This window comes from Nematostella vectensis, chromosome 15 (assembly GCF_932526225.1).
Source record: "Nematostella vectensis chromosome 15, jaNemVect1.1, whole genome shotgun sequence".
Lineage (NCBI taxonomy): Eukaryota > Metazoa > Cnidaria > Anthozoa > Actiniaria > Edwardsiidae > Nematostella > Nematostella vectensis.
This window is the reverse complement of record NC_064048.1, coordinates 12,675,993-12,703,817: the sequence shown is the minus strand read 5'-3', so window position 1 is coordinate 12,703,817 and position 27,825 is coordinate 12,675,993. Positions and strand designations below refer to the sequence as shown.

Below are 27,825 nucleotides of genomic sequence, written 5' to 3'. Positions count from 1 at the left end.
CATCCTCGGGGATGCCCTCGTCCAGGATGTTCTGGACCAACCCTTCCAGTACGGCGGGCGCCTCTTTGTCAGGCATGCTATTGAGAATCTCCTCTATGTAAGCGTCCATGTTTGGGTATACCTTGTGCCACCCAGTCTCTAATTGCCTGTATCGCAGCCCTGCGGTATCACACAGGACGGGTATTTGGGTATGCCTTGTGTCACCCAGTCTCTAATTGCCCGTATCGCAGCCCTGTGGTATCAGACAGGACGGGTATTTGGGTATGCCTTGTGCCAACCAGTCTCTAACTGCCCGTATCGCGGGCTGCGATATCAGACAGGACGAGTGCGAACCATTCCCGAGCGCGCCTCTCGATGCCGCGCATCCTCTGCCCTTCATGATTCGCTCCGCAGGGGCGGCACAACCGCGTCTCCGACTGCGTCCCTATGCCGCAGATCCTGCACGGCACGGGGGCTGCCCTTACGGAGCCTTTGGAGGTGCACCTTGCAGTAGGTGTCCATGCACCTCTGGCCGCACGTGTTTGCATGGCCGACCTTTAGCCACCCGCAGTAATCTTTTCCGCACTTCATCCTTCGAACGCTCGGTATACCACAGGACAGACGGGGGTCTAATTGCAAGGTTCCCACTCGTTTCTATGAAAGGCTCCAGTCCCGCTGCTGTCGATAGACAGCGGATTAATGATTGCTAACCATTGCTAATTATTCATCTACGCGGAGTGTGTTTTGCGTAGATTTACTTTTGCTAATTATCCATCTACGCGAAGTGGTCCCGACGCAGATTAATAATTAGCAATTATTAATCTACGCGAAACACGTTTCGGTTTCACTGAAAATCCAAAGTCCCACCCCATCTTAAGTGTATTTTAATTTGTTTGATAACTCCTCTTGCAGCTAAAAGCTGAATTACCATCTGAACTACAGGACTTGGCCAGCCTTGGGTCTAATGGAGAAAGGCGCTATATAAATATATCTTAGTACTTTATTATTATCATTATTACACATTTGCCAAAGACCGCTGCCAGTTCTTAGACTGACCCCTGCTCATTGTATTGTTACTTGTAAAAATGAAAATAAATAAACTAATCTCATGATCTATTCACATTTGGATGTATTCTGTTGAAATATGACGAGAACCAAAGGTATTCATGTAAGTAGAACTTCCTCTTTTCATTTGCACTGGCAGCGTCTTTTGAGAAAAGTGTATACTACGTCACTTGGCCCTTTCAACGGTAACTATGATAACGGTGACTATGTTGTCTAATGTAAATCTATAGTCTCTTCAGTCCACACAAGTAACTTTATGACTTGTCACCTCTCCATTGCAAATATCCTGTAACTAATTAGCTAGGAGAAGATGGAGGATGATAAATTCATTGTCAAACTTTAACAATTTCAAGACGTCCCTTCACTTTGATCAATATTGAGATTAATAACTGAATTACATTCAGTGTGTTTTGACTGGCCAGCACCTTGTGGAGAGGTGGCGCGTGATTTGGAAACATTTTTGGTGAATGAAAACTCAAGTATTCAAGGATTTTTTAAAGATTTTGATTGATTAAAAATGTGGGGGGCTAGCAGAACATTAATAACCGCAGTAGCAGTTTAGAAAGGGTTCTTCTTTTTAACCTTGGACCCTCTGTTCGACTGGCTGTGTCTATTTTAGAAAGGGTTCTTCTTTTTAACCTTGGCCCCTCTGTTCGACTGGCTGTGTGTGTACATCCAAGGAGGGACCTTTCTCTTGGTGGACTGTGATGCGGGGGACCAATATGGCGATCTTATGCTGGCCCCTTGTGAGTCTGTTCCCTGCGCTGGGCCCGTCTGAGGCATGAGTGAGCGCTCTAGTATCGCGGTCACTAGTTTGATTTGTCCATAGGAGATACTCTGGGGTAGATGCTCCTTAATGGCCGACAGCTTGCTTATATCTGAAGAGAATTAAACATGAAGGAACGGTCAAAGGGTTAAAAAATGTCTATCAGCCGCCATTTTGTCATCCTAGCCTAATACCAAGAGTTAGAAAGCACCCATTTCCATCGGCTGATATGAGAGAGCTTTTGCAATATCTTCGACTGGAATAGGTAAGTAGTACACTACCTAACTATGTCAATTGGGGGCTATCACCCTCTCGCGAGTGAAACGTTAGAGGAAAATGCGCGCGACTTAGACTTTTCCACTTGCCTGAGTTGATGGGCGGTGCCCTTATGACGCTGGTCACGTGTTGTTTAACTGCGTCGGTCACGCCGGCTAAAAAAGATGAAACAAAAGGAATGGAATTAAAGAGCCCAAGTGAGACAAATAAGGTGATGAAATTTTTAAATAGCACTGTTAAAACAAAATCTAACACTTCTTATACTACTTTTTATACTTATACTTTTATACTTATATACGTATATCACTATATAATAATTGTCTGCTAATAAATTACTGCATATTTGTAATTCTCGCGATTCGTAAGCAGTCCACGGTGAACTTTCCACGGAAAGGTTAAATGCCACAAAAAAGCCCTGTTTTTCTTATCGATCTACGATGGTGAATTCTCTTACAAGGAGAATGTCAGTCTATAATGGCGCATGGTAAAGCTATGGGGCAGAGTATTCGCACCGTTAATGACAGTGAAAAAGTCTTTCACAGCCGCCATTTTGTTATCATAGCAAAAATCAATTTCCATTGGCTGAATTTGGCAAAACTATTGTAATTTTTACTATTGTGACTATTTTGATTTTGATAAATGAATTGTACAAAACTTTGGTGTCCTGTGTCAAACCCGGAAGTGCGAAACGCAGCAAAAAAGGCACTATCGACTTATCCTTAGTCTCAAACCATCAGCTATTCCCACTCCTCACCTCGTGATAAATCCACAGGGTACCCGGCTTTGAGTGCGTCCGCTAGATGGCTTAGGATGGTACTTTCAACAAAGTTTCGCGCCTTGGCGATTTCCCTCTGAAACGGTAAAATAATAACAATAACAATGACCATGACAATAATAATGGAAATAATAATAATAATAATAATAATAATAATAATAATAATAATAATAATAATAATAATTGAATATCACGAGGTACTAAGGTGCTAATGATGATGATGTCGATGATGGTGATGGTTAAATGATGGTAGTGGTGGTTGTAGTCATGGTGATGATGATAACGCACTTGGTGATTATGATGATGACGATTAAGATTATTACGATGATGTTATGGTAATGATAATGATGACGATTTGGTGGTAATAATGGTGATGATTCAGATGATTGAATGTTGATAGTGGTGGTTATAGTAGTCGTGATAATGACGATGGTCAAGATGACGATGTGATGGTTATGATGACGATGGTCAAGATGACGATGTGATAGTTATGATGATGATGGTCAAGATGACGATGTGATGGTTATGATGACGATGTGATGGTTATGATGACGATGTGATGGTTATGATGACGATGTGATAGTTATGATGATGATAGTTATGCTTTGGCTGATGCAGGCAAGCATTTCGTTTCTGCCACCTATTATCTAGGAGGAGATGGGCCCCTTGTATTTTCTTGTTATGAGCGCCTGTCTACAGTAGCCCATGCTATTGCCATTGAGGTACACTGTTGTATTATGTATGATGTCGTACAATACATACCGGAATGTTGAGGCCAAAGCAAAGCAGCATGCAAATGATGATCCTGGTATCTACAACGAGCTGGTTGCAAAGGCAAAGGCCTGCATTGCTCCAGGTTTTCAATATTTTCAAAGGAAATTTAGTGTAGAATTCCGTTCTAACGTGCGTGCCTTCAAGGCAGCACGCTTGTGTTGCCCTGTGAAGTTACAGGAACTGCACCTAAATGCAGCATCTGTGGAGGAGCTGCAGGAGTTTGGATTTTTCTCCAATGATGAGGTTGATTCTCTGGTTGAAGAGTTACCAAGCTACTTGGCCGCTGCAGATGGAGTAGTTTGCACCACAGAGGAAGAGAAAGTATCTTGGTGGGCAGATCATGTCTTCCTAACTGGTCAGCGGCTACGAAGAAGATCTTACTCATCCAACCAAGCTCGGCAGCAGCAGAGAGAGTATTCAGTCTCCAACAAAATGCTTTTAGCCGACAGCAGGACAGTGCACTAGAGGAGACACTTGAAGTGTCTGTGATGCTCAGATATAATGACAACAAGCGAGTTTGAAGTGCCTGTGATGCTCCGATATAATGGCAACAAGGGAGTGTTGCCTCACTAGCCTGCACGTGCTTTGGCTATCAGCCATGTTGTTATCAAACTCACATGGACGACTCTTTCTTTAAGTTGCACTGTGAACCAAGTCGTTTCGTTTTTTCATGATGCCTCTTTTAGTGCATCATAATTTATATACATATTACATTGCAAATTACAAATTTACATTAAATTTCCAATCAATGTTTTTTTAATGTTGAAAAGAATTGTTAAGCAGCATTCCCTCAGCAACTTTGAAAAATGTAGTAAATTTGTTGGCAAATTTTTACACTTGGGACAATTTATCGATAATTCTTATTCCATTTTTTGAGCATCTTTTTGGCAACTTTTGCAAATTTGTGGCAACTTTGTGGCAACTTTTGCAATTTTGGAGCAACTTTTGGCAACTTTTTAGTATTTTTGGAGCATCTTTTTAAGAAATTTGGAGCATCTTTGGGACAGCCTTAGTTATGATGATGGTGTATCATGATGACGATGTGATGGTTATGATGACGGTGTATCATGATGACGATGTGATGGTTATGATGATGGTGTATCATACGATGTAATGGTTATGATGATTGTGTATCATGATGACGATGTGATGGTTATGATGATGGTGTATCATAATAACGATGTGATGGTTATGATGATGGTGTATCATACGATGTGATGGTTATGATGATGATGTATCATGATGACGATGTGATGGTTATGATGACGATGTATCATGATGACGATGTGATGGTTATGATGACGATGTGACGGTTATGATGATGATGTATCATGATGACGATGGCTGTTATTTTGTTGGTTATGATGGTGGTAATGATGATGATGGTAATGACGTGGTGTTAATAATGGTAATAATAGTAGCATTTATTATAGCGACGGTGAAGTTTTATGACGGAGTTGATAAAGGTTATGATGATAAAACAGAAAGCTCATTCAAATTCATGGCGCTTTACAATCGATCAAACCAAACAGGGGGCGGGTTACTTACGATTGACAGCTGTCGCTCATGGAACAAGGTATACGTAGTCTTGACTGTAGCAGAAAGCTCTTCACACAGGGTTCCCACCGCGGTTGATGTAGCTGAGGTCTGCTATTGTAGTATTATGAATAAGCGATTAACAATAAATGCGACAGCAATCTTAACCATAACCATCCTTGGTGACGTAGATGCGCGGTCGTTATAACCAACCGTTAATGGTTTGTATCTCGCCGTTTTAATGTTTTTTAAGTCACCGTTAATGGTTTATAGCTCACCGTTAATGGTTTATAGCTCACCGTTAATGGTTTATAGCTCACCGTTAATGGTTTATAACTCACCGTTAATGGTTTATAACTCACCGTTAATGGTTTATAGCTCACCGTTAATGGTTTATAGCTCACCGTTAATGGTTTATAGCTCACCGTTAATGGTTTATAACTCACCGTTAATGGTTAATAACTCACCGTTAATGGTTTATAGCTCACCGTTAATGGTTTATAACTCACCGTTAATGGTTTATAGCTCACCGTTAATGGTTTATAGCTCACCGTTAATGGTTTATAACTCATCGTTAACGGTTTTTGTGCCGCGTCCGTGGCATCTGGAAAGTCGTTTATCTTCAGATCACGTGCTTTGCAGAAGCTGATTACTTCGTGTAAAATGCGTTCACCAAACCGCTCACTCTGCCGCTCCGATATCCCATCAATTCGTGCGAGATTCGCGATACTGTCAGGCCTGTTGGGGAGGAAAATAAGACTTTTATTATAAAAATCTTTAAAAGTTCTATGAAAAGTCTATGAAAAGTCTTTTAAACGTATATGTAAGCACTATGAAAAGTATATGAAGGGTCTATGAAATGTCTACGGGTGCTCTTTGAAACGTTTATGACAAGTTTATGAAATATATATGAAAAGTCGATCGAACGTCTATGAAATTATAGGAAAACTCTGTGAAATATCTATGAACAGTCTATGGGTGGTATATGAAAAGTCTATGGGTGGTCTATGAAAATGAAAGGTCATATAAGTATCTAGTCCATTGAACGTATAAAAAGTCTATGAAATTATAGGAAAAGTTTATTAAAGTCTATGATGACGCAAGACGATTTATTTTCATATGTCTTGTCATTATCTATAATTAGCAATGTCACGTAAGTTCTCGTCAAAGACATTGTGATGTACTTTCATTTCGCAGTTGTTACACCGTGACCTACCTATATTTGGCCACGTCACGCAAGTTCTTGTTGGTGGCGATCATGTAAGGTGCGCAGTCGAGCTCATGAGAAAGATCAGCCCGCAGTTTGAGCAGGTTGGTGTACAGGACACCCTGGAAAAAGGGAAATAATCTGAGAAAAGGTTCGTGTACAGGACACCCTGGAAAAAGGGAAATAATCTGAGAGCAGGTTGGCGTACAGGACACCCTGGAAAAAAGGGAAATAATCTGAAAACAGGTTGGTATACATGACACCCTGGAAAAAGGGAAATAATCTGAGACCAGGTTGGTGTACATGACACCCTGGAAAAAGGGAAATAATCTGAGAACAGCTTGGTGTACAGGACACCCTGGAAAAAGGAAAATAATCTGAGAACAGGTTCGTGTACATGACACCCTGGAAAAAGGGAAATAATCTGAGAACATTCCGAGAAGTTATGATTCCAAAACTTTAGATTAGCTCTTAATAAGACCAGGTCCATATAAGGTTAAGTCCTTATCAGGTCAGTTCCTCTTATAAGATTAAGTCCTTATAAGGTCAGTTCCTCTTATAAGATTAAGTCCTTATTAGGTCAGGTCCCCTTATAAGATTATGTCCTTATAAGATCAGGTCCTCTTATAAGATTAAGTCCTTGTAAGGTCAGGTCCTCTGATAAGGTCAAGTCCTTAACAGGTCAGTTTCTCTTATAAGGTTAAGTCCTTATAAGGTCAAGTCCTCTTTAAAGATTAGGTCCTTATAAGGTCAGGTCCTCTTATAAGGTTAAGTCCTTATAAGGTCAAGTCCTCTTAAAAGATTAAGTCCTTATAAGGTCAGGTCCTCTTATAAGGTTAAGTCCTTATAAGGTCAGGTCCTCTTATAAGGTTAAATCCTTATCAGGTCAGTTCCTCTTATAAGGTCAAGTCCTTATAAGGTCAGGTCCTCTTATAAGATTAAGTCCTTATAAGGTCAGTTCCTCTTATAAGATTAAGTTCTTATAAGGTCAGGTCCTCTTATAAGATTATGTCCTTATAAGGTCAGGTCCTCTTATAAGATTAAGTCCTTATAAGGTCAGGTCCTCTTATAAGATTATGTCCTTATAAGGTCAGGTCCTCATATAAGGTTAAGTCCTTATAAGGTCAGGTCCTCTTATAAGGTCAGTTTCTCTTATAAGGTTAAGTCCTTAAAAAGGTCAGGTCCTCGTATAAGATTAAGTCCTTATAAGGTCAGGTCCTCTTATAAGGTTAAGTCCTTATCAGGTCAGTTCCTTTTATAAGGTTAAGTCCTTATAAGGTCAGTTCCTTATAAGCAGATTTTAGTGTAACACTCTACCTGGAGTTCAAGATCCTTCTGACTAACCACAGCCACAGGCTGTGCTACAGGGAGAGGCAGAAGGTTGGGCGGAGTGGCTGAAGCACATGTTGGCTGCACCCAAGCGAACTGACTCACGGACTGTAAGAATTCGGCTGGATCAGCAGGGAGAATTCTAAGAATGGAATAGCAGGGAGAATTCTAATATTGGAATTAGCAGGGAGAATTCTAAGAATGAAATAGCAGGGAGAATTCTAAGAATGGAATAGCAGGGAGAATTCTAATAATGGAATTAGCAGGGAGATCTCTAAGAATGTAATTAGCAGGGAGTATTCTAAAAATGGAATTTGGGAGTATTCTAAGAACGATTTCTTCGCCAATCTTGTAAACTAGCTAGTTCATGTGAATCATGTAACATAGTGCAGCTATTTATTTATTTTTTACTTAATCCTTAAAACTGTCAAGGCAGCCCTGTAGCACACTTTGAATTGTGAAGGGCCACCTTTGTTGTACGTCCACGTCTACGTACCGTGCAGTCGGAATAGGCGGCCTTGTTTCCAATGTCACGAGATCCTAAAAAGTCACCATCAAACAATCAAGGCGTAAAATACTACTAAGTTACCATAAAACATTAATAGCAAAATACTACAAAGTTACCATCAAACAATGAAGGGGAAAATCTATTTAATCCTTGCACAAAAATGTTTCAGTTCTTAATTATAATAATAAATCCAGTCTGATGCAAAAATGTTTGTCCCAGATTTGTCCCAGCATACCTTATTTGGTTCCAGTTCTAGCCTGGGCAAGCTGACACTTTCAACTGAGCTCAGCCACCGATCACCTTGAGCTGAAAAAAAAAACAGTGGGACAGGTTTCATGCCTATCTGTGGCAAGGTCACGTGACTCTGTGTTCTTTGAAGTTCTATGACAACGCTCATTGACGCGGTTTGACAAGATCACGTGATGTTGTGTGAAAGTGTTCCTTGACGTTGTGAGACAATGTCACGTGACGCTGTGTGACAAGTTCCTGGGACGTTGTGTGATAAGGTCATGTGACACTGTGTGATGTCCTGTGACTTTTTGAGACAAGATACCTGGATGTTGTGTGAAAATGCTCCTTAATGTTGCGTGACATTGTCCCATTATGTTGTGTGACAAGCCCCTGTGACCTTGAGATACAATGTTGCTCGAAGGTGTGTGAATAGTCACCGTGACGTGTGACTTTGCAGAAACAATGTGGCATGGTTCCGTAAAGTTGTGTGACAAAGGCGGCGTAATTGAGGGACTTGATGCGCGATTTGTCACGTGACATTACCTGAGAGAGCAACAAGCGAGCCGTACCCCCCTGGATTTGTTTTCTCTTCAAGGTATCCCTCTGTGAGTAGTTGCCGACCTGAAAAAATATGTTTAAAAGACCAAATTAGCAGTCCTCTTTTTTAAAATCCCCAGACACTGGATGACTAGCCGTTTATTAGTGATCTTTACACTCCAAAACACTAACAAGCATGATAATTAAAAAGGTGAAGCCAGGATTTTTCCTGGGGGGGGGAGGGATTTCTAAAAAAAAACAATCGTTTCCAACTGAGACTTATAGCTAGAGACAAAGACGTTATAGCTTTATTGGACCAGAAAGGGGGCTGGCTACCTGCTTAATTGAGGTGGCATTCATCTATCGACAACAGCTTTGTTGCTATGTACGCTTGTTGGCATTTTCAACCCTTTGACCTTTTGGCGAAAAATGTGCGAGCATTACTTTGCGGCCTTATTAGACACCTACCAAAACTTTTCCACCACTTTTCACTGCGAGCACTGTAAAGAAATATATACAATCAATGAAAACAGAAAATATCAGATTCTAAAAAAAACTATGATAAAAAATAGAAACTCTATTGAGAAAAGTGGGGTCTGGAGGAAGGGGGGGGGGGGCATGGTGTACTCATGGAGTGTAGGGGGAGGGGAGTTTATTGTATAATATTTAATGTCTTATACTTCACCTTCCGCTGCCAAATGCCTTCAGTCGATAAAATCTGTCTGGGACCCTCTGATTCGTCTAGCAAAGTAGAAGAAACTTATTATAAAAAGACGTCGCAAACACGGAAATGGACCCCTCTTCATAAATGGCCGCCATAAATAAACCTGTTTTTCTTTTTAACTATTAAAATCTAAAGCACTTAAATGCCCATCCTTGAATAATTTGGATTACAATACCAGTTGAGAAAATGGAGTTTCAAAATCAAAGTTTGATAAAAAAAAGTTGCACTGCATTGTATTGTACGTACCGATCCTCTGAGGACCATGACAGTCATGTTCAGACCGTATCGACCACTTCCAACAGCCTGTAATGAAAATGATGCTTTGAGGTGCCACGCCCGCTACTGTGGCCACCAATACAAAGTGTTATAGTGTGACACGCGCTACCGTGGCCACCAATACAAAGTGTTATAGTGTGACGCGCGCTACCGTGGCCACCAATACAAAGTGTTATAGTGTGACGTGCGCTACCGTGGCCACCAATACAAAGTGTTGTAGTGCGACGCGCGCTACCGTGGCCACCAATACAGAGTGTTATAGTGCGACGCGCGCTACCGTGGCCACCAATACAAAGTGTTATAGTGAGACACGCGCTACTGTGGCCACCAATACAAAGTGTTATAGTATTACGTTTGGTACCGTGGCCACCAATACAAAGTGTTATAGTATGACGTGTGGTACCGTGGCCACCAATACAAATTGTTATAGTGCGACGCGCGCTACCGTGGCCACCAATACAAAGTGTTATAGTGTGACGTGCGGTACCGTGGCCACCAATACAAAGTGTTATAGTGCGACGCGCGCCACCGTGGCCACCAATACAAAGTGTTATAGTATGACGCGCGCTACCGTGGCCACCAATACAAAGTGTTATAGTGTGACGCGCGCCACCGTGGCCACCAATACAAAGTGTTATAGTGTGACGCGCGCTACCGTGGCCACCAATACAGAGTGTTATAGGGTGACGCACGCTACCGTGGCCACCAATACAAAGTGTTATAGTGAGACACGCGCTACTGTGGCCACCAATACAAAGTGTTATAGTGAGACACGCGCTACCGTGGCCACCAATACAACGTGTTATAGTGAGACACGCGCTACCGTGGCCACCAATACAACGTGTTATAGTGAGACACGCGCTACCGTGGCCACCAATACAAAGTGTTATAGTATGACACGCGCTACCGTGGCCACCAATACAAAGTGTTATAGTATGACACGCGCTACCGTGGCCACCAATACAAAGTGTTATAGTGTGACGTGCGCTACCGTGGCCACCAATACAAAGTGTTATAGTATGACACGCGCTACCGTGGCCACCAATACAAAGTGTTATAGTATGACGCGCGCTACCGTGGCCACCAATACAAAGTGTTATAGTATTACGTGCGCTACAGTGGTCACCAATACAAAGTGTTATAGTGTGACACGCGCTACCGTGGCCACCAATACAAAGTGTTATAGTATGACGCGCGCTACCGTGGCCACCAATACAAAGTGTTATAGTATGACGCGCGCTACCGTGGCCACCAATACAGTGTTATAGTGTGACGCATGCTACCGTGGCCACCAATACAAAGTGTTATAGTGTGACGCATGCTACCGTGGCCACCAATACAAACTATTATAGTACGACGCGTGCTACCGTGGCCACTTATAGTATTCAATGAAACCAACAATACCACCGCCGCGCAATTTCTCATCTCCTCCGTGGTGAAGTTATATTCTTTTATTACACCATAACCATCATAACAACTACCTTTATTACACCATAACAATCATAACAACTACCTTTATTACACCATAACAATCATAACAACTACCTTTATTACACCATAACGATCATAACAACTACCTTTATTACACCATAACGATCATAACAACTACCTTTATAACACCATAACGATCATAACAACTACCTTTATTACACCATAATGATCATAACAACTACCTTTATTACGCCATAACGATCATAACAACTACCTTTATTACACCATAACGATCATAACAACTACCTTTATTACACCAATAACGATCATAACAACTACCTTTATTACACCATAACGATCATAACAACTACCTTTATTACACCATAACGATCATAACAACTACCTTTATTACACCATAACGATCATAACAACTACCTTTATTACACCATAACGATCATAACAACTACCTTTATTGCACCATAACGATCATAACAACTACCTTTATTACACCATAACGATCATAACAACTACCTTTATTACACCATAACGATCATAACAACTACCTTTATTACACCATAACGATCATAACAACTACCTTTATTACACCATAACGATCATAACAACTACCTTTACAGCCGAAAGCAATTGCTTCGCTTCCTTGCCAAGTTCCAACTTTTCGACCTTTCTTTCTGGGTAAAGGATACTGAATGAAAGTAACAGCATTAAAATATTTTTAGAAAAAAAATATTTATATTCAATTATTGAATAAGACAATGCACAGAGAAAATTTATTCAAGTTTGAACCGTGGATCGAACCTGGAACCCAATTCCCCATTCTTATGAGTTGGTACGTACCGTTGTTTGCAGTTGTCACAGCAATCAACCTTGCCCCCTATACTCTCTGCGACATCTTCAAAGTACGCCAAGATTTTCCTGTCAAAGAATTTAGATCAGGCCCCTATTCCACGCTTATGATACAAAGTATCTATTTTTGTGGGTGTCAGGTAGAGCCCTGTGGGTGTCAGGTAGAGCCATGTGGGTGTCAGATAGAGCCCTGTGGGTGACAAATAGAGCCCTGTGGGTGACAGATAGAGCCCTGTGGGTGACAGATAGAGCCCTGTGGGTGACATATAGAGCCCTGTGAGTGACAGATAGAGCCCTGTGGGTGGGGGAAACATCTAAATGGGTGGACAAAACTCAAAATGTCTGGATACCGCCCTACAAACAGGAGCCGCATTTCTTGCCAACTCTAGAGCTGTTTGTACACCAGGTTGTGCTATGTCCGCAAGTGTCATGTAGAAGTGCACCGACAAATCCTTTGACTTGTGGCCAGCCGAAATTTTTCGTTTGGGGTGTAGAGAAATCTAACAGGTATATCACCAACATTCCGTTGCCATGATAAATCCCAAATGTTAGTTCTCACTAGGACGCAAGAGCAAGATATAGTGCCTGCCTTTTAACAACGTAAAGGGGCAAAGATCCTCCCAGAACCATAACAAACTTTCAATGATAAAATATTATGGTAGGTAGTAAAGTGTGAGAATAGGTTTATTACATGCATGGCACTTGAGTCCTAGTGAAAACAACTTTACTGTATGCCTTTAGGCAGAATTCATAGTTTGAGCTCTGTACCTTCGCCTACATTCTGTAGTAGACAAGTACTGTTCAAGTTTGTTGAGCATCTTCAGTTTGTGGTCACGGAATGTCTCCAACTGCATCTCATTAATAAGGTACCTTAAAGGGCATAATCCAATATGTTATCTTTTAGTATACTTTTCTATAACCTGTATTTTATAATTCCACTTTGATGCATGCAAAAATTCAAGTAGTTATCGAATCTGCCAAAAAAATCTCAAGTTGGAGTCAAATCTATTTCTTCAAATTTCCTTTGAAGCATTGCTTGCCAATAGACTGTTTGAATCAAATCTAAATAATAACAAAGGGGTGGCTGGTGTTCACTCTTTTGTCGAGCTTTAGCTAAAAATATATCATAATTATTATACAATGCACCCGCCGCCCTCAAAACTGGGATTTTTTTTGCAAATTTTCATATTTTTACATTTTTTTCTTCTTATTCTCAATTACATTTTTAGATTCATATTTTGCTATTTTATACTATTAATTATTCTGTAAATAGACAATCAAATATTAGTTAGAATTTATTTAAAGCAAATTCATTGTAAATTTTAGAAATAGGAAAATCATCATTATTATTAAAAAATATCGTTATAATCAATGATAATAATTATTATTACTGTAAAATCTTATTTATACTCTGGGGGCAAAAACTAGCCCCCAGCACTATTATGAAAACCTACCGACTTGTGGCAAAGTCCCCAGGCTTGTAAAACACATAGCAGGAACTAGGCTCCCTGGAAAGAATCAATAAAAGATGAGTTATGTGTTCCATGGACAAGAGATGTATAAGGTGCCTTTCTATGGGTGAAAATATATATATAATATATATAAAATGATGGTTGAAGGCTTTCATAGAAAGTGCTCAATACTCGAAAGTAGAGCGGTGTATAGTGTTGGTTTGAGAAAAATACAAACTACATAGGTTTCCCTACAGGTCTGTTTCGTGGTTGCCCACTCATCAAATCCCCTGATGAGTGGGCAACCACGAAACAGACCTGTAGGGAAACCTATGTAGTTTGTATTTTTCTCAAACCAACACTATATAATATATATATATATACATACCATGAAAACACCGAGAGTCACAGTCACAGTTTCTATACTTACTTTTGCTTTTGGAAGTATATACTCTAGATATATTTTCATAGCCGTAGCAGGCCTCGAAAGATTGGGGGGGGGGCACAAGAAAACAATGGGGGGGCACAGTCACGCCCCTACTGGTCATTTCCTTATAATTTTTTTTACAAAATATTGGGGTGGGGGGGGGGAAAAAGTGTTCCACATGCCTTAGCCCCTGCTACGGACCTGTTTATAGAAACAAGTTTTATAATCGGGTGACTTTTTTTCCATGGCAACTTATAAGCCGTCACTATTTGAGAAAACTGGATTGCATTATCGTATTTGAATGTAGTACTTACCCATCTCTCCCTGCACGCCCAATCTCTTGGTAGTAGGACTCTATATCCTTCGGAGCTGTGCAACAACAATAAAGATAATTATCCTATTAATAAGCTTGACGATGATAACGACAATAAAGATAATTATCCTATTCATAAGTTTAATGATGATAATGGCGATGGAGATAATTATCCTATTAATAAGCTTTAAGATGATAATTATCCCATTAATAAGCTTGACGATGATAACGATGATGGAAATGATGTTAACAGGTATTTAAGTGCCAGGTGTCTAGTGCTGTGTAGTGATGGGTATATAAGGGATTATATATGCTACCTCCATAATGGATAATCTGTCTGACATCAGGCTTGTCAATTCCCATCCCAAACGCAACTGTCGCAACAACACACTTTAAAACAAATTAAATTTACACTTACAAGAGTATATACCTACTTCAAATAAGATTGCATTATACATACAAACATATATCTATTTCAAATAAGGTGGCACTACACATACTTGAGTATACCAATTTTAAATAAGGAAAATCTATCATGATCTGTTATAATCCACAGTTCTTCCTAAGTATCAAATAAACAAGAAATCCTTGTGAGCTGTGTCATTATCTTTTATGTACCTGTACACTATTTTTTTTTTCAGGCAATGATTAAGTAATTCTATGTTATCATGCCACTGTGGGTAGGAGTTTATGTGAAAACTAGAACTTTTGAGGGAGAAGTAATAACATTAAAAAAAGGATGACTTGATTGAGGTTAAGACCAAACATTGGATGGTAGAGTAAATTCGCCCCACCATTTCTGTTGTTTAATTTCAATTTGTATGATCTGTGAAACAATTTGTACACAAGTATTAATTAATTGAGTGATTAGAAATTAAAGCCACAATTATCCAAAACAATCAACCCTGTGTCAATTTATACCAGGTTTACAGTGAACACACGCTACGCTCCCTTGTGTTAGATATCCGTAATAAGTTCATAGTTCGTTTATTAGTAATTTGACTCCCAGCATAAAATGACATTAAAAAAAGGATGACTTGATTGAGGTAAAGACCAAACATTGAATGAGATGAATTGTCGGTAGTGGTTATGGTATGTTTACCTGGATTTCATCTCTGATGAACTTGTGGTGTGCACTTTTTCTTTTTTTCAGAGCCATGCCAGCGTGGTACGCCTCGCACAGTATGCCATTTGCTGTGAATGCAATCTGATGGTTACAAAAGCTTTCCAAAAAGGGGTAATTTTATGTTTTATACAGCAAAATGCCTTAATTCGTCTAATAATTGCTGCCAAATGCACTTTTCTATTATGAGTTTGAATATGTAAACACTGTCACTGAAGATGGTACAACTACAGGCTAGCATCCCATTGATTCTGTTATTGGACGACAACAGCAACTGCAAGAAGTGTCCATAAATGCTTTTATGATTCTTTGGCATCCTTACAGCAACTGCAAGAAGTGTCCATAAATGCTTTTATGATTCTTTAGCATCCTTTTGAACTCAAAACAACACATCCGGATATTGGCCTGATATCCAGATTCTTCAATTTCCTATTCTTTCCTACCTCTTTTCTTTGCTTTCTCTTCTATCTCTTTTCTTTCCTCTTCTGTCTCTTTTCTATTTCTTCTTTCTTTTTTCTTTCCTCTCTTATCTCTTTTCTTTTCTATTCCATATCCTTTCTTTCTCTTCTATCTCCTTTCTATTTCTTCTATCTCTTTTTTTCCCTTTTCTCTTCCCCCCTCTATCACTCAACAAAATGCTATGCGTATAGTTTACCTTTCAATGCGTCTGCAATCATCTCAGTAGTTTTCTTAGTTGGGCAGTAAATGATTGTTGGTCCAGCAAAACTGAATTTGTTAATGTCACTTATCAACAAGTGACGGAGATCTTCCATAACACTATCACCTTTCTTGTGTACTTCAAAATACAGATTGGGTCTGGAGATAATATAAAAATAATAATATATACATAATAAATAAATAAATAAATATAGCATACATAACAAACAAACAAATAAATAAACATCATCATCATTCTCATCATCACCATCAACATCATCGCTAACATCATAAAGGCGGAGCTCCAGGATCTCCCCATTCTGTATCTTGTTGATATTAAAGTACCTGTCGAAGCCAGTGCACACAACAGATGGCGTCTTCAACTTGAGTGACAAGCAGATGTCTCTGCGCACGTCAGGAGTGGCTGTTGCTGTCAAGGCAACGATTGGAACCTAAAACAACAGCAGGAAATGCCATGACTTTAACTATTGGAACATGAAAAAACAGAAGGGAATGCCATGACTTTAACTATTGGAACATGAAACAACAGAAGGGAATGCCACGACTTTAACTATTTGAACACAAAACAACAGAAGGGAATGCCATGACTTTAACTATTGGAACATGAAACAACAGAAGGGAATGCCACGACTTTAACTATTTGAACACAAAACAACAGAAGGGAATGCCATGACTTTAACTATTGGAACATGAAACAACAGAAGGGAAGGCCATGACTTCAACTATTGGAACATGAAACAACAGCAGGAAAGGACACGACTTGAACTATTGGAACATGAAACAACAGAAGGGAAGGCCATGGCTTTAACTATTGGAACATGAAACAACAGAAGGAAATGCCATGACTTTAACTATTGGAACATGAAAGAACAGAAGGAAAGGCCATGACTTTAACTATTGGAACATGAAACAACAAAAGGAAATGCCATGACTTTAACTATTGGAACATGAAACAACAGAAGGGAAGGCCATGACTTTAACTATTGGAACATGAAACAACAGAAGGGAAGGCCATGACTTCAACTATTGGAACATGAAACAACAGCAGGAAATGCCATGACTTTAACTATTGGAACATGAAACAACAGCAGGAAATGCCATGACTTTAACTATTGGAACATGAAACAACAGCAGGAAATGCCATGACTTCAACTATTGGAACATGAAACAACAGAAGGGAAGGCCATGACTTCAACTATTGGAACATGAAACAACAGCAGGAAATGCCATGACTTTAACTATTGGAACATGAAACAACAGAAGGGAAGGCCATGACTTTAACTATTGGAACATGAAACAACAGAAGGGAAGGCCATGGCTTTAACTATTGGAACATGAAACAACACAAGGAAAGGCCATGACTTTAACTATTGGAACATGAAAAAACAGAAGAAAAGGCCATGACTTTAACTATTGGAACATGAAACAACAGAAGGAAATGCCATGACTTTAACTATTGGAACATGAAACAACAGAAGGAAATGCCATGACTTTAACTATTGGAACATGAAAGAACAGAAGGAAAGGCCATGACTTTAACTATTGGAACATGAAACAACAAAAGGAAATGCCATGACTTTAACTATTGGAACATGAAACAACAGAAGGAAATGCCATGACTTTAACTATTGGAACATGAAACAACAGAAGGGAAGGCCATGACTTTAACTATTGGAACATGAAACAACAGAAGGGAAGGCCATGACTTCAACTATTGGAACATGAAACAACAGCAGGAAATGCCATGACTTTAACTATTTGAACATGAAACAACAGAAGGGAAGGCCATGACTTTAACTATTGGAACATGAAACAACAGCAGGAAATGCCATGACTTTAACTATTGGAACATGAAACAACAGAAGGGAAGGCCATGACTTTAACTATTGGAACATGAAACAACAGAAGGGAAGGCCATGGCTTTAACTATTGGAACATGAAACAACACAAGGAAAGGCCATGACTTTAACTATTGGAACATGAAAAAACAGAAGAAAAGGCCATGACTTTAACTATTGGAACATGAAACAACAGAAGGAAATGCCATGACTTTAACTATTGGAACATGAAACAACAGAAGGAAATGCCATGACTTTAACTATTGGAACATGAAAGAACAGAAGGAAAGGCCATGACTTTAACTATTGGAACATGAAACAACAAAAGGAAATGCCATGACTTTAACTATTGGAACATGAAACAACAGAAGGAAATGCCATGACTTTAACTATTGGAACATGAAACAACAGAAGGGAAGGCCATGACTTTAACTATTGGAACATGAAACAACAGAAGGGAAGGCCATGGCTCTTAACTATTAGAACATGAAACAACAGCAGGAAATGCCATGACTTTAACTAATGGAACATGTAACAACAGCAGGAAATGCCATGACTTTAACTATTTGAACATGAAACAACAGAAGGAAATGCCATGACTTCAACTATTGGAACATGAAACAACAGAAGGAAATGACATGACTTTAACTAATGGAACATGTAACAACAGCAGGAAATGCCATGACTTTAACTATTTGAACATGAAACAACAGAAGGAAATGCCATGACTTCAACTATTGGAACATGAAACAACAGAAGGAAATGACATGACTTTAACTAATGGAACATGTAACAACAGCAGGAAATGCCATGACTTTAACTATTTGAACATGAAACAACAGAAGGAAATGCCATGACTTCAACTATTGGAACATGAAACAACAGAAGGAAATGCCATGACTTTAACTATTGGAACATGAAACAACAGCAGGAAATGCCATGACTTTAACTATTTGAACATGAAACAACAGAAGGAAATGCCATGACTTTAACTATTGGAACATGAAAGAACAGAGGAAAGGCCATGACTTTAACTATTGTAACATGAAACAACAGAAGGAAATGCCATGACTTTAACTGTTGGAACATGAAACAACAGCAGGAAATGCCATGACTTTAACTATTGGAACATGAAACAACAGCAGGAAATGCCATGACTTTAACTATTGGAACATGAAACAACAGAAGGGAAGGCCATGACTTTAACTATTGGAACATAAAACAACAGCAGGAAATGCCATGACTTTAACTATTGGAACATGAAACAACAGCAGGAAATGCTATGACTTTATGAAACAACAAAAGGGAAGGCCATGGCTTTACATATTGAAACATGGAACAACAGAAGGGAAGGCCATGACTTTAACTATTGGAACATGAAACAACAGAAGGAAATGCCATGACTTTAACTATTGGAACATGAAAGAACAGAAGGAAAGGCCATGACTTTTACTATTGGAACATAAAACAACAGAAGGAAATGCCATGACTTTAACTATTGGAACATGAAACAACAGCAGGAAATGCCATGACTTTAACTATTGGAACATGAAACAACAGCAGGAAATGCCATGACTTCAACTATTGGAACATGAAACAACAGAAGGGAAGGCCATGACTTTAACTATTGGAACATGAAACAACAGAAGGGAAGGCCATGACTTTAACTATTGGAACATGAAACAACAGAAGGGAAGGCCATGACTTTAACTATTGGAACATGAAACAACAGAAGGGAAGGCCATGACTTTAACTGTTGGAACATAAAACAACAGCAGGAAATGCCATGACTTTAACTATTGGAACATAAAACAACAGAAGGAAATGCCATGACTTCAACTATTGGAACATGAAACAACAGCAGGAAATGCCATGACTTTAACTGTTGGAACATGAAACAACAGAAGGGAAGGCCATGACTTTAACTATTGGAACATGAAACAACAGCAGGAAATGCCATGACTTTAACTATTGGAACATGAATCAACAGCAGAAAATGCCATGACTTTAACTATTGGAACATGAAACAACAGCAGGAAATGCCATGACTTTAACTATTGGAACATGAAACAACAGAAGGGAAGGCCATGACTTTAACTATTGGAACCTGAAAAGACAGAAGGGAAGGCCATGACTCTAAACGGTTTTAGTGTTAACTAGTTATTAAGAATGAAGTAGGCAGGCTATTATTAGTTAGTTCATTTACTATTGTCACTCAAAACATATTTTGATTCTCAACAAGTTTCTCATTTATTGACTCACTAACTGACTTAATCAACCACTAACTAATTTTTTTTATATCTTTCTTCTTATTTGTCTATTTACTTATTTGTTTTTATATTTATCTTTTTATTTGTCTATTTACTTATTTTTTTTGGTTTTATTCATTTAATTTTACCTGGGGGAGCTTGTCACGGATGCGGCCAAGCTCACGGTACGATGCTCTAAAGTCATGACCCCACTGCGACACACAGTGGGCTTCATCTATTGCCACCAGCGTCAAGCCTGCTCAGAAAACAAAACACTAATATGATGAAGGGGTCAGCTGTCATTATGCCACCAGCGTCAAGCCTGCTCAGAAAAAACACTAATATGATGAAGGGGTCAGCTGTCATTATGCCACCAGCGTCAAGCCTGCTCAGAAAAAACACTAATATGATGAAGGGGTCAGCTGTCATTATGCCACCAGCATCAAGCCTGCTCAGAAAAAACACTAATATGATGAAGGGGTCAGCTGTCATTATGCCACCAGCGTCAAGCCTGCTCAGAAAAAACACTAATATGATGAAGGGGTCAGCTGTCATTATGCCACCAGCATCAAGCCTGCTCAGAAAAAACACTAATATGATGAAGGGGTCAGCTGTCATTATGCCACCAGCGTCAAGCCTGCTCAGAAAACAACACTAATATGATGAAGGGGTCAGCTGTCATTATGCCACCAGCGTCAAGCCTGCTCAGAAAAAAACACTAATATGATGAAGGGGTCAGCTGTCATTATGCCACCAGCGTCAAGCCTGCTCAGAAAAAAACACTAATATGATGAAGGGGTCAGCTGTCATTATGCCACCAGCGTCAAGCCTGCTCAGAGAACAACACTAATATGATGAAGGGGTCAGCTGTCATTATGCCACCAGCGTCAAGCCTGCTCAGAAAAAAAAAACACTAATATGATGAAGGGGTCAGCTGTCATTATGCCACCAGCGTCAAGCCTGCTCAGAAAAACACACTAATATGATGAAGGGGTCAGCTGTCATTATGCCACCAGCGTCAAGCCTGCTCAGAGAACAACACTAATATGATGAAGGGGTCAGCTGTCATTATGCCACCAGCGTCAAGCCTCCTCAGAAAAAAAAAACACTAATATGATGAAGGGGTCAGCTGTCATTATGCCACCAGCGTCAAGCCTGCTCAGAAAAAAAACACTAATATGATGAAGGGGTCAGCTGTCATTATGCCACCAGCGTCAAGCCTGCTCAGAAAACAACACTAATATGATGAAGGGGTCAGCTGTCATTATGCCACCAGCGTCAAGCCTGCTCAGAGAACAACACTAATATGATGAAGGGGTCAGCTGTCATTATGCCACCAGCGTCAAGCCTGCTCAGAAAAAAAAAACACTAATATGATGAAGGGGTCAGCTGTCATTATGCCACCAGCGTCAAGCCTGCTCAGAAAAAAAACACTAATATGATGAAGGGGTCAGCTGTCATTATGCCACCAGCGTCAAGCCTGCTCAGAAAACAACACTAATATGATGAAGGGGTCAGCTGTCATTATGCCACCAGCGTCAAGCCTGCTCAGAGAACAACACTAATATGATGAAGGGGTCAGCTGTCATTATGCCACCAGCGTCAAGCCTGCTCAGAAAAAAAAAACACTAATATGATGAAGGGGTCAGCTGTCATTATGCCACCAGCGTCAAGCCTGCTCAGAAAAAAAAAACACTAATATGATGAAGGGGTCAGCTGTCATTATGCCACCAGCGTCAAGCCTGCTCAGAAAAAAAAAACACTAATATGATGAAGGGGTCAGCTGTCATTATGCCACCAGCGTCAAGCCTGCTCAGAAAAAAAAAAACACTAATATGATGAAGGGGTCAGCTGTCATTATGCCACCAGCGTCAAGCCTGCTCAGAAAAAAAAAACACTAATATGATGAAGGGGTCAGCTGTCATTATGCCACCAGCGTCAAGCCTGCTCAGAAAAAAAAAACACTAATATGATGAAGGGGTCAGCTGTCATTATGCCACCAGCGTCAAGCCTGCTCAGGAAAAACACTAATATGATGAAGGGGTCAGCTGTCATTATGCCACCAGCATCAAGCCTGCTCAGAAAAAACACTAATATGATGAAGGGGTCAGCTGTCATTATGCCACCAGCATCCAGCCTGCTCAGAAAAAAACACTAATATGATGAAGGGGTCAGCTGTCATTATGCCACCAGCATCAAGCCTGCTCAGAGAAAAAAACACTAATATGATGAAGGGGTCAGCTGTAATTATGCCACCAGCGTCAAGCCTGCTCAGGAAAAACACTAATATGATGAAGGGGTCAGCTGTCATTATGCCACCAGCATCAAGCCTGCTCAGAAAAAACACTAATATGATGAAGGGGTCAGCTGTCATTATGCCACCAGCATCAAGCCTGCTCAGAAAAAAACACTAATATGATGAAGGGGTCAGCTGTCATTATGCCACCAGCATCAAGCCTGCTCAGAGAAAAAAACACTAATATGATGAAGGGGTCAGCTGTCATTATGCCACCAGCATCAAGCCTGCTCAGAAAAAAACACTAATATGATGAAGGGGTCAGCTGTCATTATGCCACCAGCGTCAAGCCTGCTCAGAAAAAAACACTAATATGATGAAGGGGTCAGCTGTCATTATGCCACCAGCGTCAAGCCTGCTCAGAAAAAAACACTAATATGATGAAGGGGTCAGCTGTCATTATGCCACCAGCGTCAAGCCTGCTCAGAAAAAAACACTAATATGATGAAGGGGTCAGCTGTCATTATGCCACCAGCGTCAAGCCTGCTCAGAAAAAAACACTAATATGATGAAGGGGTCAGCTGTCATTATGCCACCAGCGTCAAGCCTGCTCAGAGAAAAAAACACTAATATGATGAAGGGGTCAGCTGTCATTATGCCACCAGTGTCAAGCCTGCTCAGAGAAAAAAACACTAATATGATGAAGGGGTCAGCTGTCATTATGCCACCAGCGTCAAGCCTGCTCAGAGAAAAACACTAATATGATGAAGGGGTCAGCTGTCATTATGCCACCAGCGTCAAGCCTACTCAGAGAAAAAAACACTAATATGATGAAGGGGTCAGCTGTCATTATGCCACCAGCGTCAAGCCTGCTCAGAGAAAAAAACACTAATATGATGAAGGGGTCAGCTGTCATTATGCCACCAGCGTCAAGCCTGCTCAGAGAAAAAAACACTAATATGATGAAGGGGTCAGCTGTCATTATGCCACCAGCGTCAAGCCTGCTCAGAGAAATAAACACTAATATGATGAAGGGGTCAGCTGTCATTATGCCACCAGCGTCAAGCCTGCTCAGAGAAAAACACTAATATGATGAAGGGGTCAGCTGTCATTATGCCACCAGCGTCAAGCCTGCTCAGAGAAAAACACTAATATGATGAAGGGGTCAGCTGTCATTATGCCACCAGCGTCAAGCCTGCTCCGAGAAAAACACTAATATGATGAAGGGGTCAGCTGTCATTATGCCACCAGCGTCAAGCCTGCTCAGAGAAAAACACTAATATGATGAAGGGGTCAGCTGTCATTATGCCACCAGCGTCAAGCCTGCTCAGAGAAAAAAACACTAATATGATGAAGGGGTCAGCTGTCATTATGCCACCAGCGTCAAGCCTGCTCAGAGAAAAACACTAATATGATGAAGGGGTCAGCTGTCATTATGCCACCAGCGTCAAGCCTGCTCAGAAAAAAACACTAATATGATGAAGGGGTCAGCTGTCATTATGCAATACTAGCAAATTTGCAAATAATGCTCCCATTGGTTGATTTTGCAAGCTACAGTCGATATGAAAAGTCAGTCAGATAGAAGAAAGTATAAATGATACAAATTGGGAAATTTTTATATTCGACTTACCAACTTTACTCTGAAGTCGCACGAGGAAATTAGTGTTGCAAGCAACATACTCTGGGGTGACGTACACAACTCTATATTCCCCCCTGAAAACAACCAGAATCATTTAGTATATGAGGGGGGGGTGACATACACAACTATATATCTCCCTCTAAAAACAACCAGAATCATTTAGTATTTGGGATGGGTGGGGTGGGTTAAGATGTTTAAGGGTCTCTGTCAGTGCCCTTTCTTGTCATCATCATTGTTTATTGTTATCTTGCAATTGCTATTGTTAATGTTATTGTTATTATTGTTCTTGTTACAGTACCAAGTGTAAGAGAAAGAAAGATTAAACAGGAAACAATTACAAATTTAATATACAATAGACAAAAACTTGACAAAAACAGCAAAAAATATTATAAATTGGGGGCAAAAACTACGGAAGTCTTTTGGTTAAGCTGCATAGTAAAATGCCATCACGATGTCATTGTGCCTGTAGTGGTTGCTATCAAACCCTCACACCAACCTTAACATTGCCATGGCGACAGTAACCCTCACACCAACCTTAACATTGCAGCGGTGACAGTAACCCTCACACCAACCTTAACATTGCCATGGCGACAGTAACCCCCACACCAACCTTAACATTGCCATGGTGACAGTAACCCTCACACCAACCTTAACATTGCCATGGCGACAGTAACCCTAACACCAACCTTAACATTGCAGCGGCGACAGTAACCCTAACACCAACCTTAACATTGCCATGGTGACAGTAACCCTCACACCAACCTTAACATTGCCATGGTGACAGTAACCCTCACACCAACCTTAACATTGCCATAGTGACAGTAACCACCACACCAACCTTAACATTGCCATGGTGACAGTAACCCTAACACCAACCTTAACATTGCCATGGCGACAGTAACCCCCACACCAACCTTAACATTGCCACGGTGACAGTAACCCTCACACCAACCTTAACATTGCCATGGCGACAGTAACCCTCACACCAACCTTAACATTGCAGCGGTGACAGAGCTGCTGTCAGACTGGGCAGATCCCAGGTATTGGGCAGGAATCTTGTGGAGTCTGAAAAAGCAAGTTATCCATACAACAAAGTATTCAAATGATAAATTATCCTTAACACGTCAAATGTACTCACGCTAGTTTTTGGATACTCACGCTAGTTTTTGGACTTGGTCCTCCATCAGGGAAATGAGTGGGGAGATGACGATGGCTGTCCCTCCAGTGAACAGGGAAGGGTACTGGTAGCACAAACTTTTCCCATATCCTGTAAAGAGTTGACACACATTAATACATTTTTCTGGCAAAATTAAACTTGGACTTGATTAAAGAGTGAGTAATTTAAAGGAATCATATTTAGGATCAGGCCTGAAGCAAGCAAAGGGGGGGGGGGGGGGGGTAGAAGAACTAATTAGGGGAAATCAAGTACCACTACAAAGTAGGTTGGGAAAATGGTCCGCTTGATGGTTAAATCAGCCACCCTGCTTATAATCATGGCTATGATTAATCTACAAGAGATAGAGAGATAACACTTTACTGAACAACACATGCACCCTTTACTGACCTTTTGCCATGACAACACATGCATCCTTCACCAAACTGTTGCCATAACAACACATGCATCCTTAACTAACCTGTTACCATGACAACACATACATTCTTCACTGACCTGTTGCCATGACAACACATACATCCTTCTTTAAGTTCAGTACCAGGTGAATAATCTTCCATTGCATTCTGAAAAATAAAAATAAAAAACTATAAAGACTATAAAAATAAAAATAAACCCAAAATTATAACTCTCACGGCCTGAATTTTGAGAATCCAAAGTATCGTTTAAGGACTTCAATATGCTTGCAATCAGGAGCAACTGCTGAATCTGAAAAAAAGGTAACTGAGAAAGAGTAACAGCCTATAACCCTAATTCCACCAAGCTCAAAACTTAACACAACCACCACTGCAGTGACTGAATATAACAGAATACACTTAGCCAATAAAATACATCGTTCTGGCTCTGAACTTTCTGAATGGACTTTCTGGGTTCAGGTCTGGGTTTGAATTTGTTGTTGTAAGTAAGTTGCGCTTGTCTGCTTATTACCCTCATCATTGTTCTGTTACATCACGACACCTCAGTTTTATGGTCTATCCAAACAGAGACAATTTAGTTGATAAATTTGTGTGTTGTTTTTTAGAAATATAGAAGGCTCTAGTCTTATTTTTGTTTGTTAGAAAGTATAACCCTGTTACTTGAAGCTTTTTTCACATACCATCACAGTCTTCCTGTGGTGACAACTGGTTGTGCTGAATAATGTTCGTTAGTGCTTTTGTCGGGGGTGACAGCATTCGATGTTTCGGCGTCAGGTGTGTCGGTGTCTGTGGTGATGATGTCATACTCTGGCTGCCTGTTCCTTCAAGTTCATTCAAACTCTTGTTACAAAGCTCATCAAAGTCAACTTCCGCCATAGCTTTATCCAGCAAGTCATCATCGCCATCATCAAATGATTCTTCTATCAAATCTGCTGTGTCCTTCTGGACATCACAACCATCAGCATGTATGTTCTAAAAAGAAGTAAATTGTGGTAAACACACACCACGATAATGGACACCTTGTCATTATGGATAATGAAATTGAGGGTAGCTTGCTATTACAAGTACCTAAATATTATGGACACCTGGTTATTAAGGACACCAAGCAATAAGGGACATCTATTCATTACGGATAACTCTTTATCATGGACACCCTACTATAACAAATCACCTTTTGTTACACGACCTATTCTTCGGACACCGTGTTATACGGGCACCTATCTTGCTGTGCGTTTAATTTGACTCTCACCTTCTCTTTTTGAATCTCGCCTTCAAGATCTAACAAGTCATCGATGTCTGATTTTTCGTCGTCACAAGTCGCGTCGCTATCCTCTACTTCGACTCTACGATTTACTACGACATCGTACAGTTCATTAACACTCTCTGAAATCAACTCCACTGTAGATTCCTGTCTCGAGAGAAAATCTGTTCCTTCCAAATTCTGCATGCATTCAAGCACACGAGTCAGCTTGGTAGACGCAAGAGAAAGCTTATCAACCTGCTCAATACGAATTTTGTCCATGTTGTTATGCCATTTACAAGCCAGCAGCTATAGTACTTTTATGAAATTCTAGAAACTAGGGATGCCGCCGCCATGTTGGAAATAAATTTGGCGGGTTTCTTAGAATGAACCACAGGAAACCCACCACACTAAGTAATTCAATTTATGAACCAAGGGATATACATCTACATTGTTAGATGTATATCCCTTGGTTCATGAACCAAGGGATATAGGAAAACGTTAGTCCAAAGTGATGTCTTATGCTTGTTAGTGTTCAATAAACCACGTATCCCTTCTTCGACTGGTAGTAATTGCCTTGGTTTCGCTCTGTCCCTACGCGCTTACAGCCTTCAAACAACCGCTATGGACACCGCCTGAACGACCCCCAGCGGCGCGTTTTTATCTTCCAATTATACAATATTGCCGCAGTTGAAGTAGTATAAATACGCAGTTATTTGGCACTAACAAGCATTAGCCATGACTTTGGAGTAAAGGTATGAACATG

General features: G+C 40.2%; 1 protein-coding gene across 5 annotated transcripts; it reads right to left on the bottom strand.

Annotated features, from left to right (window-relative positions):
* Positions 1-847: 847 nt before the first annotated feature.
* LOC5501897 (Werner syndrome ATP-dependent helicase) lies at positions 848-27,480 on the bottom strand. Of its 5 annotated transcripts, none has more exons than XM_048722602.1 (30): positions 27,069-27,480; positions 26,500-26,791; positions 26,039-26,126; positions 25,902-25,969; positions 25,391-25,499; positions 25,223-25,297; positions 24,224-24,306; positions 20,507-20,613; positions 16,595-16,701; positions 16,248-16,408; positions 15,572-15,663; positions 14,787-14,859; positions 14,471-14,525; positions 13,733-13,786; positions 13,047-13,148; positions 12,270-12,347; positions 12,042-12,117; positions 9,954-10,010; positions 9,669-9,724; positions 9,452-9,483; positions 8,990-9,067; positions 8,451-8,521; positions 8,204-8,247; positions 7,696-7,849; positions 6,388-6,500; positions 5,723-5,909; positions 5,184-5,285; positions 2,841-2,937; positions 2,176-2,241; positions 848-1,922 (listed from the first exon to the last, which is right to left on the bottom strand). In XM_048722602.1, exons 1-30 carry the CDS (start codon positions 27,339-27,341, stop codon positions 1,660-1,662), a joined length of 3,213 nt encoding a protein of 1,070 aa, XP_048578559.1. In that variant the 5' UTR covers positions 27,342-27,480; the 3' UTR covers positions 848-1,659. The 5 variants fall into 5 exon arrangements, with proteins under 5 accessions (XP_048578559.1, XP_048578560.1, XP_048578561.1 ...); XM_048722603.1 differs by having other exon boundaries at positions 5,184-5,282; XM_048722604.1 differs by having other exon boundaries at positions 26,039-26,111; positions 27,069-27,479.
* Between the last annotated feature and the right edge of the window lie 345 nt (positions 27,481-27,825).